This window comes from Amblyomma maculatum, chromosome 1, assembly GCF_055883805.1.
Source record: "Amblyomma maculatum isolate TAMU_Amacu chromosome 1, ASM5588380v1, whole genome shotgun sequence".
NCBI classification, from domain to species: domain Eukaryota; kingdom Metazoa; phylum Arthropoda; class Arachnida; order Ixodida; family Ixodidae; genus Amblyomma; species Amblyomma maculatum.
Genome location: NC_139344.1, coordinates 424,979,576 through 425,001,475, shown reverse-complemented (window position 1 = coordinate 425,001,475; position 21,900 = coordinate 424,979,576). Strand labels below are relative to the sequence as shown.

Here is a 21,900-nt window from a genome sequence, read left to right as displayed (position 1 = left end):
ATATGCATAATCGCCATCATTCACCAGTGTTAGGAAGATCTCGCGCAGAGTTCCAGAACCGGGCTGGAATAAAGACTGTTGTTAGAGTAGTGGCTCACAATATCAATTTTCCAAGTACGAATATGAATCAAATAACAAAAATATTAGATTCGTGTTGAAAATTTCAAACATCTGCACATCCTTAGTAAAAATAAATACAGGAATAGCAGCTTCCCTCCTAACCTCAGTTTTCGCCAACAGAAAAGCTCAAAAATGATGACAAGATTTCACTCGCTCTCCAAAACCCTCCGCAAAGCGTACCAGATGTGTTCTACATGTCACAGGCTTCTAACATTACTGACTCAGTTTCCTTCACATTACGCAGCACTATGAAAACCAGACCCTGAAGCTGGTTTTATGGCCACAGCCACTCCCTCTCGGGTGGCGGGAAAGAGGGAAATCATGAATGGGAGTCTTAGGTCAACAACAGCAGAAAGCTTCCCCGTATCTAGTGGCAAAAAAAAAGAAAGTGTAACGGACGACCAAAACAAAGAGCCTGCGTTTTTGGGCCAATGCTCTACTTTTACGAATGCTAGTGTGCACTAAAAGAAAACAAAGCGTGACATGCAGTCACGGCATCCTGCTGAGAAATGTTCTCGAAACACAGACATAAAACAAAGGACAACACGCCGAACACTACAGATGACTTCCAGAACACTTAACGGCAAAACCATCATATAGTTTGCATGGAAAGTCCTAAGGGCAGGTGCTAAAAAAGAAAAAAAAAGAGAAAGAAGTCGCTAACATACAGACAGGTACTGAATATGGTATGTAATGTTCAACTTTCTAAAGCCATACAAGGGCTATTAGAAATGCCATAATGGAGGACTCTGCACTAATTTCAACCACATTCAGTTCTTTGCAGTGAACTGGAATCGCGAAGCACACAGCAGTTTTGTTTTTTTTCACCTCCATCAAATAACCTTCTTCTGAAGGAGCTGGCACCTTCAGCGACCAATGTGGAAACCGACAGAAGAACATCAAATATCACTAGAACATCCAGGTCTTCCACAAGACCACCTGTTGCCTTCTTGTTACAACTACTTATTTAGACCTTCGTCACTGCGTCTAAAGACGTGAAATGTATTGCTACTAAAGGTTTAATATAATAAAAGGTTTAATAATAAAAAGGTGGGCCAGAAGCTATGAGGAGCACCTAGAGACAACAGTTTGCTTCAGTACAAAATTTGAATCCACTCTATTATTCAACAAGCTTGAATTGTTTGAAATCCTATAAGCATTGTGAAATTTTAAAAATTTAACCTATGCAGCTGAGAAACTACAAGACAGATTTCCCTGCCACCGATACAACCATAATTTTTTCTCCTTTATTTGCTCTGTCATCCCTAAATTAAGTTCACTCTCATCCCAATGGAAAAATTAATCCATAAAGCTTCACCAATCCATTCAATGGTAACTTCTGCTCGCCCGCTGTCAGAGGATAATCATATCTCACCATCTACACCATTTAGCAACTATCAACTTATTTTTGTGCGTACTAATGCTTTTCAAATATAAACTTTCCCCTCCTTATGAGGAACCTGAACTCATTAAATGGTAATATTTGCTCCATATTGCGTAGTGTGGCTTCTAATGTGTTATAATATTTTTGCACGTGCTCTGAGAGCACACAATTTTCTACTTCCCTGTATTTTCATGCAGCTCACTCCTAATATAGCCACTTAATGGAGCTGGATTACTTTTAAATACATAATATGGGTATTGCAATAAATTAATAAATAAAATAAATAAATAAAGATCTGGCTGCCACGGCTAGGATAAGATCCCGTGTAATTCTGCCAAGCAGCCAAAGGCTAAAGTCATTAAGCAAGAGTGGTGGGTATAAGATCCAGTAAGGAAAGAACTTTAAGCCTGGAGAGTTGATCACAAGCACTGGTGTTTGGTCAAAGGATAGGTACGCACATGCGAGTCAGTTGGCTGATCTTGTTACGGTTTTGGCTCAGGCACACCAAGATGCCTTCCCACATACTGTGGACCACCTGAATGTGCTACATAGCCAGCAGCGAAGCCACCTACACCACTGAAGCCCAACACACTGTACTACAAATCATCAACTAGTGAGTGCAGATATACTTCCGCCCAGCGCTTTCCCCATTACCCATCTCATTGCTATCAGTCTTACTTCTTTGTTTATCTGGAAAATTCCACTATCCTCAAGTTGAGGCTGTTGCAGGATTTAAGCGCAATATGATGGTTTTCCTAGTTACTCTTAACAACGGATGGCCACTAAGGGTAGCTGACTGAATCCCAAAGGAAGAAGAGCGTAGCAGGAGGCAGAAGGTTAGCTGGGTGGATCAGAATAGAAAGTTTGCGGGAATTTTAAGTGGATGCAGTGGGCACAGGAGCATGTCAACTGAAGAGGTATAAGAGAGGTCTGTGCCCTGCATCGAGTGCAGTCAGGCTGATGGCGATGATCAATTCTAGATGCATCACAAAAGCCAGTCACAAGTTCACACAACGAAAATATGAACATAACGATGACAATCATCTATGATATTGTTAAAGCAGATTAAGTAATGCATTAATCCATTTCCTGTACAGTATGGAACATAAACATGAAATGCCAGAAATTAAGTAGTAGGAAAGAAAGTTGCTGAGATTTTTAGAATTAACAATATTTTTCTGATAACATGGCCTGCAACAAAAATGGCTATCAAAAAGTGCAGACGTGAAATGTATCCTCTACTAAGTGCTTTGCTGCGCCATTTCTTTCAGCTGAAGGAAACGAGTAAAACAGGGCATCTATCAGTGCACCATTTCTGAGATGTAAGATTACAGACCACGCTACCATAGACCTATTACAATTCGTGCCTCAGAGAAGGCCAAGAAAACTCATTCAGGTACATTGCAATCAGGTTGGCTTTCTGTAGGCGAACAGTTTAGACACTTTCTACGAGAAAGGCCTGCCCATGCATTTCACTGTTCTCGAAAGTCATTTCTACGCCAGCAGTCTTGACAAGCCAGGCAACCCAGTACATCCCTGCCATGATCCACCAACTAGGCAGTCGTTTCCAACGGCCCATATTGCTGCCTCTTTCCTCCAACATTTTCGATGATTTCAAGGCGGCTGTCGCTAGCTACTACGGTCCCTGTTAACACATTTTTTACTTTCCTAACACTTCCATGCCCATTCCTCTCAGCTCCTCAACCACCTGTAACTGATGCCTAATGGGTCAGCCTTCGACACATTCGCAATCGACGGCCAGTGGTTTACAGGTACCAAAAAAAAAAAAAAAGCAGTTACAGACTAAGTGTTCTTACCAGAGATCAAGCCATACCTACCTAAAAACTGATGCATCCTGTGAGCGCGAGACTGCTGACTGCAAACAAAAGAATGAAGGCCACAGCTGAAGCATGACACAAGCTGCAGCAGGCACTGCAAATCTCAATGAAGAGGGAGGTGAAACACTCACCTTTTCTTGGACCCAATGGAGAAAGCTTTCACATCTGAAACAGAAACATCATCTTCAAGCAACACATGGCAATAAATATAAAGGTTGTCGAATATTCCGAAAAAAGTTCACCCCCAGTGTAGAATTTTATGACACGCTTAGTACCCGAACGGCAAAAACGCTGTGGGACAGAATGTGGTTGCAGTAGCCATACGGCATAAACAGTCAAAGGGTTAATGTAGAACCTGGGCACACTTACTATACATATGAAATGAACCTGAAACCTTTAACAAAAGCATATACAAGGTACCAAACAGTCACACTACTGTCACAGTCACATTAATGGAGTCCACTGAGTAAACCTTTGACATAATTATGTGCTCACATTTTTTTTTAATTTTTAATGCTTCTGATTGCCACAGTGAGTAGTACAATATTTTTCTGCTAAATATGCTTTTAAAAGTTCACAAGGAATTGCCTGAGGATACCTCTGCTTATTTTCAGCAATGAGTCGAATGCTCTGCATTTAAGCCATACCTCTTGGACCCCCTCAGCAGACTGTAGGTTATGGGAAGGCAATTTTGGAGATCTGATGCTAAATACCGAAGTGAATATGTCTGCTTGGTCTGACTTTGGAACAAACAAAAGTGCAATTCACAAGACAGGCAATGACAAACATTGTAGAGATTTCCTTTTTTTTCTTATCTCAAACATGTGGATGTCGAGCCAGAGAGCCAAAACATTGCATGGCTAGTAACATTTGGCATACGTGGCGTCGAGCATATGTAATAATTAATTTGCCCACACATTGCTAACACTGCCCAGACTGGTCACAGGACTGTGCTGTCCTTAAGTCTGAACAATTTAACAGTAAATTTACATTTACTGTAGTAACCAACTAATCCAGCCGTCTTTGTTGCCCTTCACACACCTCCACATCTGTAAAGTTCTGAATTCAGAGAGACTGAGCTGAGGGTCCAGTTTGTCATACATTCAAGAAAGGCAACACATATTCCCGTCTGCAGCTTTCTTGACATCCTGTCTATCATGCCACCCTCCAACCTTGAATATGCTTCAGCTCTGTATATCAGGGAGCACTGGCATCATGGACTGGCCTATTTTGGTGAGTTCATTCAAGATGCTTTGCGTAGATGGCCAATCAATGGCACGTTAACAGTTTGTCACAACTGCCTCGCGTGTTTACACGAGTACCTGCTGATGTCACACTGCCATTAAGCTTCTTTCTATTCTATTCAGTTCAGTTCAGTCATTCAGTCGTGCCCGACTCTTCGTGACCCTATGGTCCATATCACACCACGCTTTACAGTCTCTATCTTCCTAACATCACATAATTTCATCTGCAGCGCCTCGAGGATGCCATCTAACCATCACGTTCGCTGCCTACCCCTTCTCCGGCTACCCTCAACCTTTCCCAACATCAAAGCTTTCTCCAGCGACTCTTCTCTTCTCATCAGATGACCAAAGTAGCTAAGCTTTAACTTTAAAATTTGACCCTTCAATGAGCAGTCAGAGTTTATGGTCGACAATATCGACTGATTGATCTTCTGGCAGTCCAAGGAACTCTCAAGAGTCTCCGCCAGCACCACAATTCAAATGCGTCAATTCTTCGGTGGTCAGCCTTTTTCACAGTCCAACTCTCACATCCATACATCACAACTGGAAAGACCATAGCACGAGTTATATTGATCTTGGTGGCAATGCTAGCCATGGCTCTCTTTCCCAAAAGCAGGCGTCTCCTAATTTCATGGCTGCAGTCCCCTTCCGGGGTAATCTTGGAGCCCAAGAAGAGAAAATCTATCACGGCTTCCACTTCTTGTCCCATGATGCTCCAGGACTTGATAAGGCAAGACGCCATGATCTTTGCCTTTTTAATGCAGTTATTATTTCACAGTTAGTTCGCTATTAGTATAACCAATAAATGATCAGAATGGTCATTTATACATAGTGTACTTAAGCAACTGCAATTCTGTGCACTGAGGATCAAAGGGCCCCAAGCAACTGACTGAAAATGCACTACTACTTGCACCTGCGCGGCGCAGGGGCATCACCAAGGACATCACCCCTGCAAGTAAGTTTTGTTCCTAAGACTAGCTCATCGCAGAGCTGCAAAGTGCAACAATCGAGCAACTCTACCATACCTTCACAGCTTTCCTCACGTGCCAGGTAAGTAGCACCTTCGCACCAAAAAGATTTTCTGTAATCTCAGGCTGCCCAAGCACGAGGGACTTTGGTTTATGCGTGGCCAAAATTTATTTCAAAGACGGCTAATATTACCAAGTATTATACGCACAAAGCTTATTTATTTCCCAGTTCCAAAGCTGAGAGAGCTACTTTAATAAGAAAAAAACAGCAGCTTTTCTGTTGGCTGCCTTAAACACAACGCTTGTCTGAGCATAAGATCTGAGTGATCCTGCACTCCTTTGCAATATTTTTAAGGTGAGCAGAGCTCCCTCTAGTGTTTGTTGGTAGCAAAACCCGATCACTCGATGATGATTTGGTTTTTAATGGCCCTTCCTTCTTTGGTTAGCTGGGGTCAGGGACCCAGTTTCGAGTGTTCATCCCCGGACAAGCTGACCCCCGGTGCCACTTAAGCGGCATTCACATGAGCGCTCAAATCCATCTCTAAGCGAGGGCGACTGTGCTGACGTCACACCTTCGAGACGCTGCTGGGCGTCACAGCTTCCAGTTTTCCGCCGCCGGCCGCCGTCTCCGGGCTGGGGGACATCTCAGCCGGCCGTTACAAACGCTCCCAGAGTCCCTCCAAGAGGGAAAAAAAAGCGCGCCGCGGGGTGCGAGCAGATAAGATCTACCCCACCCGGGCCTTTTGTATTGGACCCTTCTTCCGCGGGCCACTTTCATTTCGAAGGAGTTTGTTTATTTTATTTTGCTTGTTTTTTTCACTGAACTTTTTTCCCTGTCTGGTAAAGAAACGTTACTAGGTCAGGAACGGCTGTCTTCTGTACTTCTCTGTTCCTCTGCTGCTGCGTGGGGCTTCAATAGTCGATGTCTCTCTTCGACGACTCTTCATCGCCCGTGTGAATGTGCGAGTTCGGGAGCGGGGGCGAGTTTGCAGAGAGCGCGACGTTGTACACCTCCTTTCCACATCCATCCTCGTCAGAATCTTCTGTGTGAATCCCGCTTTAGGTGGGCACCCATATGTCAGTTGGGATTGAACCACACACTTACCCAATATGTACAAGGTGGATGCTTGCATGACTTATGCAAGCCCCAGCAGTTCAATACCAACTGCTTGGCTCTTTTTTGCCATACTGATGTGTGTGCACCAACATCAAGATGCATTTATGGTTGACAGAAGCTGCATGCGACATTGCATTGTCTTTTTCCAACCACTCTATGCTTTGTTGTGTTGGACCGCATTGCATACACACAGCTATGCTTATCATGTGCCAAGCATGAGGTTAAACCCCAAATTGCATAATCGAAGAAGACCACCAGGCTCTAGACTGCCGCCAAAACACTGCTTTGTTTATGCAGGGCCTAACTAGCATTACTGTTCATGCTGACAGCAGATTCAGAGAAAGATGAGCAAGTTAACTGATATGAGTGTTGTAAAATGCTGCAACCAGTGAATGTAATCTAGAATATGTGGCGGGTGGCTGAAAGTTCAGGCATACAAAATGTCCATTAATTCCCGAATATTCAGAAGGTCAAAATATTACAAAAACAGAAGCGTGCAGCAAATAGATAACAAGAACTAGTTTCTAATTAATTTAATGCTCAGCCATCCCTAGAATGGGCAAAATAATAACCCTGTCACAGTTGTCTGGCCGTTTTGGTGCAGGTTGGAGCAACTTCGAACAATTTAATCCTTTTAGCGCTGTGTGGTGCAGAAAATGGCATTTGCATCAAAGTAGTGCAATCAACACAACTGTCCCCCCCCCCTCCCTCTTGAAAGACCACCCGACATTAATATAAGGCTTCCACTTCAACCGAGTGGGTATGAATGTGCTTGTGAGGTCTCAAAGGAGCTACCAGAGTCTCTTAGCTGCTGTTATGTATGTTATGTGGTCTCGTGAATTTGCACAACCCACTGACCTGTCAGCGCTCAGCTGTCACCTGCCAACTACTGCCTAACAAAACCACACTCATGATTCTTCATTCACAGTGCCACATCTTCAGGAACACGCGGCCTTTAACTCTATCACTCTATCGCGTTAAAACAGCACAAGCAAGGAATTCAACTGCACATTATATAGCGACCTCAGGTGGATGCCCCGCAGTAAGCCATGCACACTAATGGGTTGCTTACTACACCAAGAAACGAAAAACAAAACCAAGAAACAGTGTCTACACTACTGTAAAATGTGGCAATCCACTGACAGTCGGAAACTTGAATTTGTCCTCGGCGTCCCACCAGCTTAAAATTTTGCCATCCATATCAGTCACCAATTGCAGGATCATATAAAACCAATGCTAGCTATGGGCTCACAACAAAACGCATGAGTTGTAATCCATTTTACTTTCTCATGACGTCCTCTCCTGCACGCTCCAACGATTTGCCAGTGTTTTCCATAGACTTGTCAAAGTTCTCGACAAGTGCAATTCTCTGCTCAAGCTCGTCCACCAGCCTCCTCTTCTGTTTGGTTGCCTGCCTTGAAGAATCTGGGAGATGCAGCACAGACAGCAGTGTCACACTATCAGCAAGCACTTTTGAAACTTCAGTGCAAAATGTCGGAGGAACTGACAAGCAGCATAAATAACGTAACAGCCAGCAAAAATATTAACATACAACAGAAAATGTCTAAAAAGTGATCCAAACTACCAGGTTACTTGAACAGCACATCAAGTAAAAAGCATTCACCATCACAGGGTTCTTCAATGATACTCTGAGGTTACCTAATGGAGCCTTGTGACCACATGGCAACCAAATGTAAAATGCAAGTGATGCCAGTGAAAGGATTCGACCAAACCAAAGTAACCAGGTTCCTTGACCACAGCACCTCCTTCGGATGTCCGAAGTTATCACTTCAAGAAACAGGCCAAAATGGTGTCGGCACTGCCCTGTGTTTAACCACAATTGAAGTCAATATCAACGTAGTGAACTAGCATGCACTCATGTCTCGCAATATAACTTTATCTGGCTCCAAGATGCAAGTACCTCAAATTTTAAAAATCTTACATCTGTTAGCTACTCACATGCAGCGAATACAAGCATAGCTGCAAGGAGTGTTAATTCATTTGTTATAACTGCAGTGCCAGCCTGCACAACAAAAAATATTTATTCAACACACTATACCTCTGCATACACTACATTTTTAAGGTACAAGAGACTTGTGTATTAAAGTATTTTTTTTCTAACACAATCCACAAATGGGAACACGCTCTAAAAAGCACTGCTGTATTACATCTAATGTTTTCTTTACTGTTTAGAAAGAGAGGTTTTCAAATTCCAGTGCTGCGCGTGCTTTTATTCCTCACGCTTCCATATCTTTCCTGTCACTGATTTGTGTCTTGATTTATATTAATCATGTACCTGAAACAGCTATGTCATCTGCGTCATCTTTATAACGAGAGATTGCGAGGCTTGTTGGTGCATGATAACCAGCAGCAGCGGCGCAACGAAGACAGCACAGAGAAAGAACACAGCACTAGTACTCAGTACCAACTTCTTGTGTTAGTACTAACAGTTGGTAGTGTGTGCTTCTGTTTTGTGTTCTCTTTTTGTGCTGCCGTCGTTGCTCCACTGTTCCTGGGCATCATATTTATAACTTGCCACTAAGCTAACATCTTGATCTTGTGAGCCGTTTTGCATCTAATTATTCAAATGAGCCAGCATTAACTGAATTCACTAAATCCAGTAAATGCTGCTCAGACTGGCTTGTTTGCTGGGGCAGTATTTGTTGTCCCTACTACAAAATCACTTCACTAAATCAGCCAGGAAAGCCTTCCCCTAAGACTAGAATAACTTGGCAGTACTAGTCCTGCTCTGCAGCATTTCTGCTGCATCCTCCACAGACTGCAGACCACAGTGTTTTCAGTGTAGTAAGTGCACTTGAGCCTTTACTTTGCCAGGATCAATTTCAATGTAGAGGCAGATTATGCATACGTCTGGAATAGCTCCTTCAAATGCATGTTTTGCACTGTCTGGTTTATCACAATTCCTTTCGAAGTAAAGTCAAAGGTCTTTCAATGCTCAACAAAGGTGCATCAATAGTTAAAAAAAATAAATAAAAAAAGAAACAAGCCGAAAGTGTGCCCTAGGTTGAATATAATACCGCTGTCACACGGGCATTTCGAAGGCCCTCGAAGCGACTGCCTATCGACTCGAAGGCCTTCGAAAGCTGCCACACGGGCGTTTTCAATGACCATTGAGTCGATATCTATCGAGTCAGCGGAGCAGCCCAGAATTCTATCGAGATCTCGAAGGCCCTCGAATGTCCGCAAGGTTGCTAGCGCTGAATCGAGGAGCGTCACGCACACACGTGCACAGCGCATTTACGATACAAAAATGTGAACAAGTGTTATTTTATATCTTTAAATTATGCGGTAAAATATTAATATCTGTAATAATTTAAAAAAACATAGCTCTTTTTAAAGCAAATAATTTATGCACACTCTACCCCTGTAACATGCGCCGCCGAAAAATGCAAACGCAATGAAAAGCACAGCCTTATAAACGCCAGCGAGTTAAAAAAAAACAAAACAAAAACACATTTGTCTTTGAATAACAACACCTGCAGCTACTAAAAAAGGTAACAGTTACATCTTATTTTGCATTTATAGAGAGATTTTAGTTCTTTAAGCAAAACCGAAAGCAACGATACTGGCGCCACAAAAGTTTGACGCCAAATACCATAACTATTTCAATAGACTTCGAGTTTTGCCGTGTAGCAGCGGCACAACTCCTTCAAGTTCGATCGCGATTGAAAGTCTCGAAGGCTATCGACTCAATTGCCTTTGAAAATGACGTGTGACTAGGGTATTACTCTTGGTATCTGGAAAGGGTTTATGGTTCATAAAGCTACCAGGCCTGCTCGAAGGAGAGCTCCCTCCTTATTTTAAAACGATAAGATTCAAATTTGTTCACTGCTGTACGAAGTACCCTCGCAATGCGCGTAAAGCTGTGTGCACCTCACAGCAGGAACACCTGTCCATCGGGTGCTCCCTTACTCACCAGCCGAATCAAAGCCCGACGATGCAACAATGCAGCCATAGTGCACTTATAACGGGGACAGGTTACTCTTTTAGATTCCTCTCCTAAAGTGGTGCCACGTGAGCTAGTGAAAAGGATGGCTTGGAGTGCTCTTTTTATAACGCAATTTGTTCAGCCATGACCAGCATGAGAAGGCACACATCGCTGCTATGAACCTAGGGTTGCGCTTTTCGCTTCCTGCAACTTTTTCAGCTGCTACACAAACGTCCGTTTAGTGCTTGCTGTTTTTCTCACTTTTATTTCATCAGCAACATTTCATCAAGAAAAGTAAATTAGCCTGCATAGGCCCAATCGAGTATCGGGCTGGGTAGGTCATTAGAAAGTGATAACAGGCTGTAGTCAGGTCCAGGCCAAACTAGTGGCAAGTGGGGCTGGGTGCAGTCAAGATATTCTCATGCGCAGACCTCTAGCACCAAGTATGAAGTTTTGTTTTGTAGTGCCAATCAAATGACAAGCCTCCATTTTGCCAGATAAATATTCCAGTAAAGTGTTTGTGCTATTTTTCCAGTTTTTAACCAGCATTGCTTTCACGCTCTATACACACAGCCCCCATGTTCCTTCATTTTTGTCTGATAGGAGAAGTGGGCCCGAGATGAAAGGACATTCATAACTCTATTTAAACTGGCAGTTTTAGGAAATAAAAAGCAAGGAGAGTGGGCATCGCTTAACGTTTTTAGTTATTTCATTTTGAAAATTAAAATGGACGAGCTGATATGTAGTTTTATACACGCAGCCAAGGTGACAGTCATATCTGTATGTGCCTGCTTCACATGCTGTCAAAACGTTCACCAGGTACAAACAGAAAGACACTGAAGAAAGCAAGCTTTGAGATCTGTGTGGTGCCGACCCTTGAATGCGCAGGGTTGCCCGTAGCGTCTCAGTCATAGATTGATTAAAAAATTAGAGGCTTGAAGCTAAATTAAATATAATCACGTGTTGTCATGACATATTTGAGTATCGGCAGATTATAATTATGGCAGCACTCTCTGAAGTTTCGATTAGCGTCTCGGTCATAGATTGATTAAAAAATTAGAGGCTTGAAGTTAAATTAAATATAATCACGTGTTGTCATGACATATTTGAGTATTGGCAGATTATAATTATGGCAGCACCCTCTGAAGTTTCGATCTTGCTTAACCATTCTGCGGAAGACAATAACAGTCCTCCGCACTCACACAGCTTCTCCAAGTTACATTTGCTGCTAGTATCATTCAATGCCAACCGACTTGTTCTGGGACAAATATCAGGAAGGGTCACTTGCATACTTGATCCCCAACTTCAATAGGTTGCCCCCACCCCCCAGCCCACCGATACTGTTCACAAACACTAGCTTTGTCCTTGAAGTAAAGATAACTATAGAAGAGTGGTGTCGCAAATAATATTACGTACGTTTGAAGCGCCCCCGCTTAGTTTCATTATGAGCGGTGAGAGGTGCGCTACTACACTGCGATTCACTTGCATTGCAAGCAGGAACTTTATCCCGCTCGTTTCGAAAATAAACAGCATCTGGCCACACTAGCCTTTCTTTTCCTTTATTACCCTACCGACCAAGCTTTTACTGAACTGACTCTATGCGCTCAGGTCGTCTGCAAGTTTTTCCTTCACTCAAACCGCGCCATGGACTGACTGGAAAAACAAGCTTCACTCGCGAAATAAAAGCCAGATGGAAGTTGAGTAGCCCAAAGCCTTCTCCGATTCTGAGCTACACGACGATCGGCAATGTTTTGGAAGCCCTCAGCCCACCGCGAGACGCTGTCGCATGGCGTGTCACCGCGAACGCGAATTGACGCCTAGGCGGTTAGCGCGGCGTTCGTCATATGGCAACAAGATGAAAGCGAAGTCTGCCTCTTGTTGCTGTTCTCTGATTTCAGTCGCTTCAGGAGCAGGGATCGAGTCGCTCGCGAAATGCTGGGCTAGAGTAACAAAACATTAATCCTCGACTTTATACTTCAACACAACCAGACGGACTTTTGTCAAACATGTTCTCGCCTTGTTTAAACTGAAACAAACTAGCCCATAATAACATTCAGCAGGCTTAACTTCACATTAGTAACAAAAAGGAGCGTTTTGAAAGTTGGTCCTCACTTACGCATGTTCGTGAGAGGCAGCTTCGTGTAGCGCGGGTTGTCTGGAAAAATTTCGGAAAACGTTTGTAATGGCGATGGTAATGGCGATACGGCTGCCCTTTTTGTAACGGATGTAGCAAGGTTTGGGTTGGTTTGGGTCAACATGCTTTTGGGCACGGCTTTTGGGTGTAGTGCGAAAGACCTCACAGCAAGGTTTTTAAATACGTCTATTATAAATATAAGTCGTCCCCGTGCCGATTGTGTCTGTGCGTTCGCAATTTTTCCTTGATCTTTCGCTTAGCTTTCGCGCCATGGTTCTTCTGTCCAATGGTTTGGCGGCTGGTATTCGAGACACAAATTTCTTCGCAAGGATAGCCTCGGCCGCCCAAATGTTAAGCTGTCGTGATCTCATGTACTGTATGGCCCAGGGACGCGTCGATCAGCAGCATGGAGGGCAATGGAATCGGCACGCAGACGTGCGTCGTGCAGGGACTGATGCTGTTGAATTGTTGTTGTGGCTGTAGGAAGAAGGAAAAGAAAATACACGGGCTTGCTACTGGCTCTGTAGCTGAGCCACCTCCGCTGCCTCGTGCGGACAGAAGAGTAAATAAAGAAAGGAAAAAGAAGAGGGAGAGAAAGACGCGCCGCAACAACAGCCGTCGTCCACCACCGAAGCAGTGGCGGGTGCAATGACGGCCTACAACTGATAAAATTCGGTGGCTTGCTAGCCCCCGCCGCAAGCGGTGTTGACCTACCGTCCCAGCCCCGTAGGGCAAGGAACTGCCACCATCCACCACCTCCCCAGAAATTGGTGCAGCTACATCCGCGAGGTCCAGCTGCAACCTCCGATGGGCGGCATATGCGAGGAAATATAACCGCGGCCTTCTTTTGGCAGGTGATAGTATATTCCTCCACGCAGGCAGAACAATTACGGCGGCGTGATCAACCGCGGACCATAGATTTTCGGTATGGTATGGATGGCCACAAAGGAGCTGCAACTCTTCATATGGGTCGACCAGCGGGACTCGGCGACTCGCAAACGTCCGTCCGCCACCATTCTCAGCGACGAGCGGGCGGTCTACCAGTGCATGCCGCGATTGTTGGACGTATAACGGAGCAAACTTGAACTTGTATCACAAAACTGTGAACCATACACAGTTTTTCGTTGACTCCGTCACCGGCGCGCAAAAGAAGAACATTGAGGGCGCGTAGCAGGAGGGGAAAACCAGCTGATCAGAAGTGGATGAAGGATGACGGAAGTTCTTCACACACAACACATACACACTTCGTGGTTGTCCAACAGCGGGTGACGGCGTTGTAACGACCCGTTCCTGCGGCTTATCGGGGCCATCGCACAAGAAAGAAAAAAGAAGAGGAAGAGAAAGATGCGCGCCGCAACAACAGCCGTCGTCCACCACAACGAATAAGCGGTGGCGGGTGCAATGACGGCCTACAACAAATAATTCAGTGTCAGGCTAGCCCCAGCCGCAAACGGCGGTGACTTACCTGTCCCAGACCCATCAGGGGCAAATCACTATAGCAAGCTTCCAAGCTACCATTCCTGGATTGGCGGTTCTGCGCCGCCCGACTGTTGTTTCTCCACCATGGCGAGTGTCTGTGCCTGTTCTATGAGAAAGCGTGCTTTATATACCCCCCCCCCTACAAATGCGCAAGGTGCGGCGAAAGGCCGAATGGTGGCGAGGAGGAGAAGCGGCGGCGCACGCGCGTAGTAGCGCTTTAGTAGCGCGGCGGCGGCGAAAGGACAGGCGACGGAGCCAGCGGCGACAGTGGCCACCTGCGCCATGCATGACGTCACTCGGTTTCGAGCATGCGCAGAAGTGGCAAATCTGGGGCTCCGGCTCACGTGAAGCGCGATGTTGACGAGCCTAGTAGTTGCAAATCTAGGAAGAGGGAAAAGAGGAGCACAGGAAAACCGGCTGATCAGAAGCGGATGAAGGATGACGGAAGTTCTTCACACACCACACATACACACTTCGCGGTTGTCCAACAACGGTGGACGGCGTTGTAGCGACCCGTTCCTGCGACTTATCGGGGCCATCGCACAAGAAAGAAAAAAAGAAGAGGAAGAGAAAGATGCGCGCCATAACACAGCCGCCGTCCACCTCCACGAAGCGGTGGCGGGTGCAATGACGGCCTACATTGCAGATCATACAGTGGCAGGCTAGCCCCCGCCGCAAGCGGCGGTGACCTACCTGTTCCAGCCACATCAGCGGCAGGTCACTAGCAAGCTTCCAAGCTACCACTCCTGGATTGGTGGTTCTGCGCCGCCCGACTGTTGTTTCTCCATCCATGGCGAGTGTCTGCGCCTGTTCTATGAGAAAGCGCGCTTTATATACCCCCCTCCCCCCCCCCCCTACAAATGCGCAAGGCTGCGGCGAAAGGTCAAATGGTGGCGAGGAGGAGAAGCTGCGGCGCACGTGCGTAGTAGCGCGGCTGCGGCGAAAGGTCAGGCGACGGAGCTAGCGGCGACGGCGGCCACCTGCGCCATGCATGACGTCACTCGGTTTCGAGCATGCGCAGAAGTGGCAAATCTGGGGCTCCGGCTCACGCGAAGCGCGGTGTTGACCAGCCTAATTGTTGCGACTCTAGGAAAAAGGAAAAAAAAATCCACAGGCCTGCTACTGGCTCTGTAGCTATGGTGCTGTAGCTGAGCCACCTCTGCTGCCTTGTACGGATAGAAGAGAAAATAGAGATGAAAAAAGGAGGGAGAGAATGACGCGCGTCGCAACAGCCGTCGTCCACCACCGAAGCGGTGGCGAATGCAATGACGGCCTACAACAGAGAAAAATTCGGTGGCAGTACAATTAACTAGAATATTTTAGTTCACTGTAGTGGCAGGCTAGTCCCCGCCGCAGGCGGCATTGACCCACCAGTCCCAGCCCCGTAGGGCTAGGAGCAGCCACCCTTCACCCCCTCGTGCCCTCCTAAACTGATTGAAGGCAAAGGCGCGGTAACTGTCTCACTTGTTCTCTGTGGACACCTCAACCTCGCCTTAAGGGAAAGGAGGAATGGGAGTGAAAGTGGAAAGAGAGAAAGAGAAGCCCTATTGGAGGGCTACGCATTGGAAAAATTTGGAGGACGCTTAAGCTTCGCCTTCAAGAGTGGAACGCGATAGCGAAAACTTATTAAACGCAAGGGTATTGGGGCATCTTCGCACCGGTACCCGCGCGGCCCGAAGGGGAAAAGCGGGTGAGCGAAGATAGTGATCTAAAGAAAGGAAAGACACTCGATTCTACAACCAGTGAGGGTGCACGGCGAACGTCAGGGGCGAGTGGCACGACGTGTCGGGTCAGCGCCGCACATTGCGAGGAGGGGTTCTTCTGTGTTTGCAGCAAGATGGCTCTGCATGTGCGCAGAGCGCAGAAGAATTATAGCGGAAACGTACTTCGCTACTTGTGTAACTGCGACTTCTGTAAGTAACATGCTCATAATTACCGATATACACCGCAGTATAACGTTCTACGACACGTTTCTAAGGCAACCCCGCATTCACTAGAAGCGCTTTTGTACCGCTTTCAAGCGTCGAACTCGTGGCTGAGTGGTAGCGTCTCCGTCTCACACTCCGGAGACCCTGGTTCGACTCCCACCGAGCCCATCTTGCAATAAGTTGCTTTTTATTTATGAAGTGCATGCCGGAATTTAACGCTCACGGCCAACGCCGCCGGCGCTGGCGACACCGGCTTTTCTGCGACACGAGCTCCTTAACGCTGTCGCGTTAAAACGCTTATTTCGTCAAAATGCAGATGCAGACGGTCCACTCTATAGATGGCCTCCAGTCCATGGCTGGCGGCGACCTTAGTGGCCCACTCGGTGGCCAAGGCTTGAATGCCCGGGTCCGAGCTGACCAGAACGGCCTCCTGGAGGTTCTTTACATTGCCAATAGTATGTGATCATACGTGGCTGTTTCGTCACAGAACCTGTACGCGGGGTTAAAGTCATCCTGGTATATTTTTGCGAATAGGTAAGGGCTAAGAAATGATCTCGTCTGGAATCTCCTGGCCTTATCCAACGTTTTGTAAGGTGGTGGAAATTTGTGCCGTTCCAATCTGTAATGACTTGTGATATCGTGAAAAGAAGCCAGCCCCTCCTTGGAGTAACCCATGGATACGAGGACCCACCGACTCGATTGACGAAACCTCGAGCCATGTTGTGGGCCGCCTCATTTCTCGGATTCCCCGAGAGAGCCGGCACCCATATCACCTCAATTTCTCTGTATGGTTGCCTGGTCAGTTTCAGTATTTTCTGCGCTGCAGTTGAGATTCTGCCCCCCGCAAAGCTACGGGCAGCAAAAGATTGTACCCGCGTCGGTGCTAGCTATGGCTAGTGCCACAGCTGCCTCTTCCGCGGTTTCCGAGAATTTCGCCACTACCGACCCTGATGCCTGCAGCCGCCCGTGCACGTCCACCACCGCCAGTGCGAACGCTCCTCTTGTTGCGTATTCTGTCGCGTCAACATAGACCACCTGGGGATCTTTACCGTGCGCTGACATCGCACAGCACACGGACGCCTCTTCGTTTCGCCTCCATCCAGACGCAGCCGCCGAGGTCGGGTTCGAACCCGGGTGCTCTGGCAAAGTGGTCGGGCGTCTTACCACTGCACCACCCCGGCGGGGCTCACGCCCTCCTAGTGAAGCTTTTCTCTTCAAAAGAAGATGGAGAGAAAGACGCGCGTTGCAACAGCCTTCGTCCACCACCGAAACGGTAGCGGCGATGCAATGATGGCCTACAACAGATATTAAAAAAAAAAAAAATGGCTGGGGCTTATAGGTTAATGGCTCGTTCACACTTGAGCATTCGGCGGCGAGAGCGTGCGATTTCCGCCGCCGCGGGAGAGAATCCGCCGGAAATCGCGGCGGAAAGCCGAATCGGTCCGGGGCCGATTCTCGCCGCCGGATTTTTTCCCGCCGAATCCCATCAGCCAATAAGAAGACGAGGAAGGTTTGAGCGGTGTCGCTCGGTGTAGCATGGCGACGGCGTGCTCGGATAAAGTGCGACAAGAATTGAGCGTCACGGCGGAAATGCTTATTTACGCTGTGAAGCTCTATCGCTGTCTCTATGACAAGCGTCACCCAGAACATAAAAGCAATGTACTCAAAGACGACATTTGGAACAAGATTGGTGCCGCCCTTGGCATGAGCGGTACCATTCATAGCCTCCTTTATGGCGGTACGTATGCCCCTTGTGTTTACTATGCCTGCAAATAGCATGTCGATGCTTATATTGCCACATTTCCTGAGTCAGATGTGCCATGCTTTAGTGAATAATTGAATGTTAATGCTTTTTGCTTTCGGCACGGCACATAGCTGGACGCTCTTTATCGGCGTAAATACATAACTTCCCTTAGGCAGTCAGTCTAGTCGCTCGTGAAGTCGAGGCCTCGAGGGTGCATGAAAACTGTACTCAACTGTTTCTGGACATTTTTTTAGCGAGCAGATAAATGTTTCCCGAGATGCGCCGTTTATTATAATTTAGTGCACGCATCTTGGTATGCCCCCACTCAGTTCCTCGATACCGTGGTCGGTGCTCTACGTTTGCGAGGCTCGCTCCCTGGATTTGTAGTGATTTCGCCAAACGCTCGAAATGAATTAATATGCAAGTAACTCCAATTTATCGAAAAAGTTAGCCACGGCGATCATTTGTCATGCGTCTGGAATGTAATAAAAGTGCGGGTTGGACGTTTGTGTCCAACTGAACTCTTTCGTTCCTAGTGTACCGTCCCTTGCGCTGTTGTACGTATGCGGCATGTTGTTCGAGGATTAATACAAGGCCGGACCATTGCATGTGTAGAGAAGAAATTCGGTGTATTACCATGAATCCTATTTTGCAGGAATCGCTCGCCAGAAAAAGTTCAAAACCCTGAAAGATATTTTTTGAAGCAGAGAAATCTGATTAAGAAGAAAATGAAGAGTGGGGCAGGCGCGCGCGGACTACCCTGCAATTAAGTGGAAACACTTCGATGCAATGATGGAAATTATGGAGCCAGTGTCCCCGGAACCAATGTAAGTTCAGTCATTGTTGTTTACTTTGAGTTTGTAATACAAAAGAAAGTGAACATCACATATGTCTCAAGGTCTTGCAAACTAGCAGAAAAACTATAGAATGCATCTGTGCTTTCCTACGATACTGCTACTTGTGTGTTGCAGCTTTTATGTCGACTACAACTGAACACTTCATGTGAATATTTGGATAATTCCTTTAGATAACACAATGAAAGGGAACTGGTGAACCATGTTCAGCAAATGCGCCATATATCCTGTCCTCGTAGCAAGACCCTCTGTAGAAATGCACGTAATGCAGCAATTCTTTTTTTTTTTTTACAGTAATGTGTGCAACTGGTACGAGAAAGTGCAGTCAGCATACCTGTTGTGTAGAGCGCTCGAAAGATGCATTTTTCTGCAAGCAAAGTCAAATCTCGCCATAATTAATCAGTTGTAGAGGCAAAACACGAAAGGAAGTAGTGCCACAGAGACCCAGAAGCAAGGTAGACATGAGCACCTTGCCCAGTAATTGGGAGCCGGAGTCTGATTCTGACTTTTGTAGCCCGATATGTCCTGCTCGATCGCTCTACACAAAGGCGACACTATCTGTACATATATTATTACTGTTCAAGAAGACTAATATTCAAACTTTTTCAGCCTCTCCACCAACGTGGGATTTTCTGCTGCAAATGGGTGAGTTATGGCACTGCCATATACACACATATGTCTTGTTTGCAAGTCTTTAAGACGCATATGGCTCAAGGACTTGCAAACTATTAGAAAAACTAGAATGTATTTATGCTTTCCTACAATAATAATACTACTGCTTGTGTGTTGCAACTTTTATGTCAAGACTACAACTGTACACTTCGTGTGAATATTTAGTGAATTCCTTAAGATAACACAATGAAAGGGAACTGGTGAACCGTGTTCTGCAAATACGCCGTATATCCTGTCCTCGTAACAAGCTTCTCGGCAGAAATGCACGTAATGCAGCAATTCTTTTTTTTAGTAACGTGTGCAACAGGTACGAGAAAGTGCAGTTAGCATCCCTGTTGTGTAGAGCGCTCGAAAGATGCATTTTTCTGTAAGCAAAGTCAGTTCTCACCGCAATTAATTAGTTGTAGAGGCAAAACACGAGAGGAAGTAGTGCCACAGAGACCTAGAAGCAAGGTAGACATGAGCACCTTACCCAGTAATTGGGAGCCGGAGTCTGATTCTGACTTTTGTAGCCCGATATGTCCTGCTCGAGCGCACAAAGGTGACGCTATCTGTACATATATTATTACTGTTCAAGAAGACTAATATTCAAACTTTTTCAGCCTCTGCACCAATGTTGGATTTTCTGCTGCACAAGAGTGAGTGACAGCATTGCATTATACACACATATGTTTTCTTTGCAAGTCCTTGAGACACATATGGCTTAAGGACTTCCAAGCTAATAGAAAAAACTAGATGTATATGTGCTTTCCTACAATACTAATACTGCTGCTTGTGTGTTGCAGCCTTACGTGAACCATTATCTCAATGACAGAACCTTGGTCAGCCTTTTTAAAAAAATTACCGCTTAAAGATTTCAATTCAGAACACTAGAATGTGTGCCTTTAGGGCTGCTGGAGATAGAGAAATGAATTGTCAAAGAACGTGCAACTTGGAAGATTGCACAAAAGCAAATTAGTTTTATTGTCTTTTCACAGATATCAAATCACTTGGGATTTATTTTTTTCAAGGAAGCCTTCATATGTACCAAAATGTTATATAATTCAAAGCATGCAAGCATTCACAAGCCTTTCATGTTAAACAGCACTCATGGCATGTTCACTGATTGGGTCGGCAGTAATGTTTCAAGCCTTAGTTTTACATATTTTATTTCCATTTATTTACCCTAACAGCCCCAGTGGGCAATAAATAAGGGAGGAAGCAAAAACAATGAACCAGCTATAACAGTAATGAGGCAATGTAACAAAAGAGCATATAGGAATACATCAAAACAATTGGTCAATACATTGAAGGGGGGGGGGGGGGGGGCAAAGAAAATGGTGAACAGAACAGAATAGAGCGGCAATAAGGACATGAACAAAGAGCATTTAGGAATACATGGAACCAAGCACATAGTAACATTTTTACTGCAGTATAAGAATACTAAAACTTGCAAAGGAAATGCAACTCTTAATGAATGTAGGCACACTGTACAGCTTAATTCTGTTGGGTGGTCTTTCACATAACGTTACTTATGTCTATGTTAATGAATTAGTGTAAGATAATTGATACACACATAAGTAAGGATATAACGAACAAGGAACCATTGATGATAATGTGTCATGCCCTTAAATGTGGAGCTTAATTGTTTAACTTTTATTTATCAAATGAAGTGAAGGTTACTTGTTGCCAAATAGTATCATGCAAGGGTTGTTCATGGCGCACTATATGGTGCCATTGCAGACAAGCACGTGCAGAAGACCCTCAGTCGCAGGAACCTCTTCAGGTTCCTGCTCAGTCCCAGGCAGTACATCCACCTGGGAAACATTTCCTTCCAAGCACAGGAAGCGAAAGGTGAAAAACAAAACCTAGTCACTACAGCACTTCGAAATGGTGACAGCAATTTTGTCTTCATTGTAGGTCACAGGATATGCTGGAAGGGGACAAGGACTTCGAATCTAAAAGGTATTTGATGTGCATGTGCACAAAATTTGTGTTACAAATACAATTCCTTTATGCAGTGCATGTAGCATGCTTATTATAACAATTTGGTTAACGGAGTTGTCTATTTTATAGCTGTCCAAGGCCAGCAAAGGCGCGAAACAGTGCCAGCACCACAGAAAGGTAAAATGCTTTGATATAAAATTAATTCCCATTTACCAGAAAAATTTTGTTTCCAGCTCTTCAGAGGACATGCAACTTCAAGTTGCGTCAGCATGTTTGCAGAGAATTAGAGCTATTAGCACAGAGAAGCAAGACGACGATTTGCCATATCGTTACTGTATGGCACTGGTGAAAAAACTGAGAGCTTTAAGCCCACTCGAGCAAGTCGATGCCTTGCATGAAATTGACAACATCATGTACCCTAAAATGAGGCAAGCAATGTTAATGCTCGACCCTTAATTCACTATAAAATAAAGTTGTGGTATTGTTTCCTCTTCAAGCAATGTTTCCATTTGTCACATTCACGGCAACACAATTAGATGCTAT

The 21,900-nt window shown here is 45.4% G+C and overlaps 2 protein-coding genes across 3 annotated transcripts in view; one reads left to right on the top strand and one right to left on the bottom strand.

Moving 5' to 3' along the window:
- LOC146209280 (uncharacterized) overlaps positions 1-13,239 on the bottom strand; it is a 99,714-nt gene extending 86,475 nt beyond the window's left edge. Inside the window, exons 1-4 of one of the 2 annotated variants that reach the window (XR_014706176.1) lie at positions 12,737-13,239; positions 7,955-8,096; positions 3,474-3,507; positions 3,343-3,380 (exon numbers count right to left, since the gene is read on the bottom strand). Coding sequence is in view for 1 of the 2 variants with exons in the window: in XM_084598888.1 (XP_084455014.1) it covers positions 3,343-3,380; positions 3,474-3,507; positions 7,955-8,096; positions 12,737-12,878 (356 nt within the window). In the remaining variant the exon portion in view is untranslated. The remainder of the gene's footprint in view (positions 1-3,342; positions 3,381-3,473; positions 3,508-7,954; positions 8,097-12,736) is intronic. The other variant, XM_084598888.1, reaches the window with a different exon arrangement.
- Positions 13,240-17,697: 4,458 nt separating this feature from the next.
- Positions 17,698-21,813, top strand: LOC146209279 (uncharacterized). Its single transcript, XM_084579908.1, has 6 exons — positions 17,698-17,903; positions 18,640-18,732; positions 19,369-19,404; positions 21,331-21,375; positions 21,487-21,534; positions 21,591-21,813. Exons 1-6 carry the CDS (start codon positions 17,698-17,700, stop codon positions 21,811-21,813), a joined length of 651 nt encoding a protein of 216 aa, XP_084436034.1.
- The last annotated feature ends 87 nt before the right edge of the window (positions 21,814-21,900 follow it).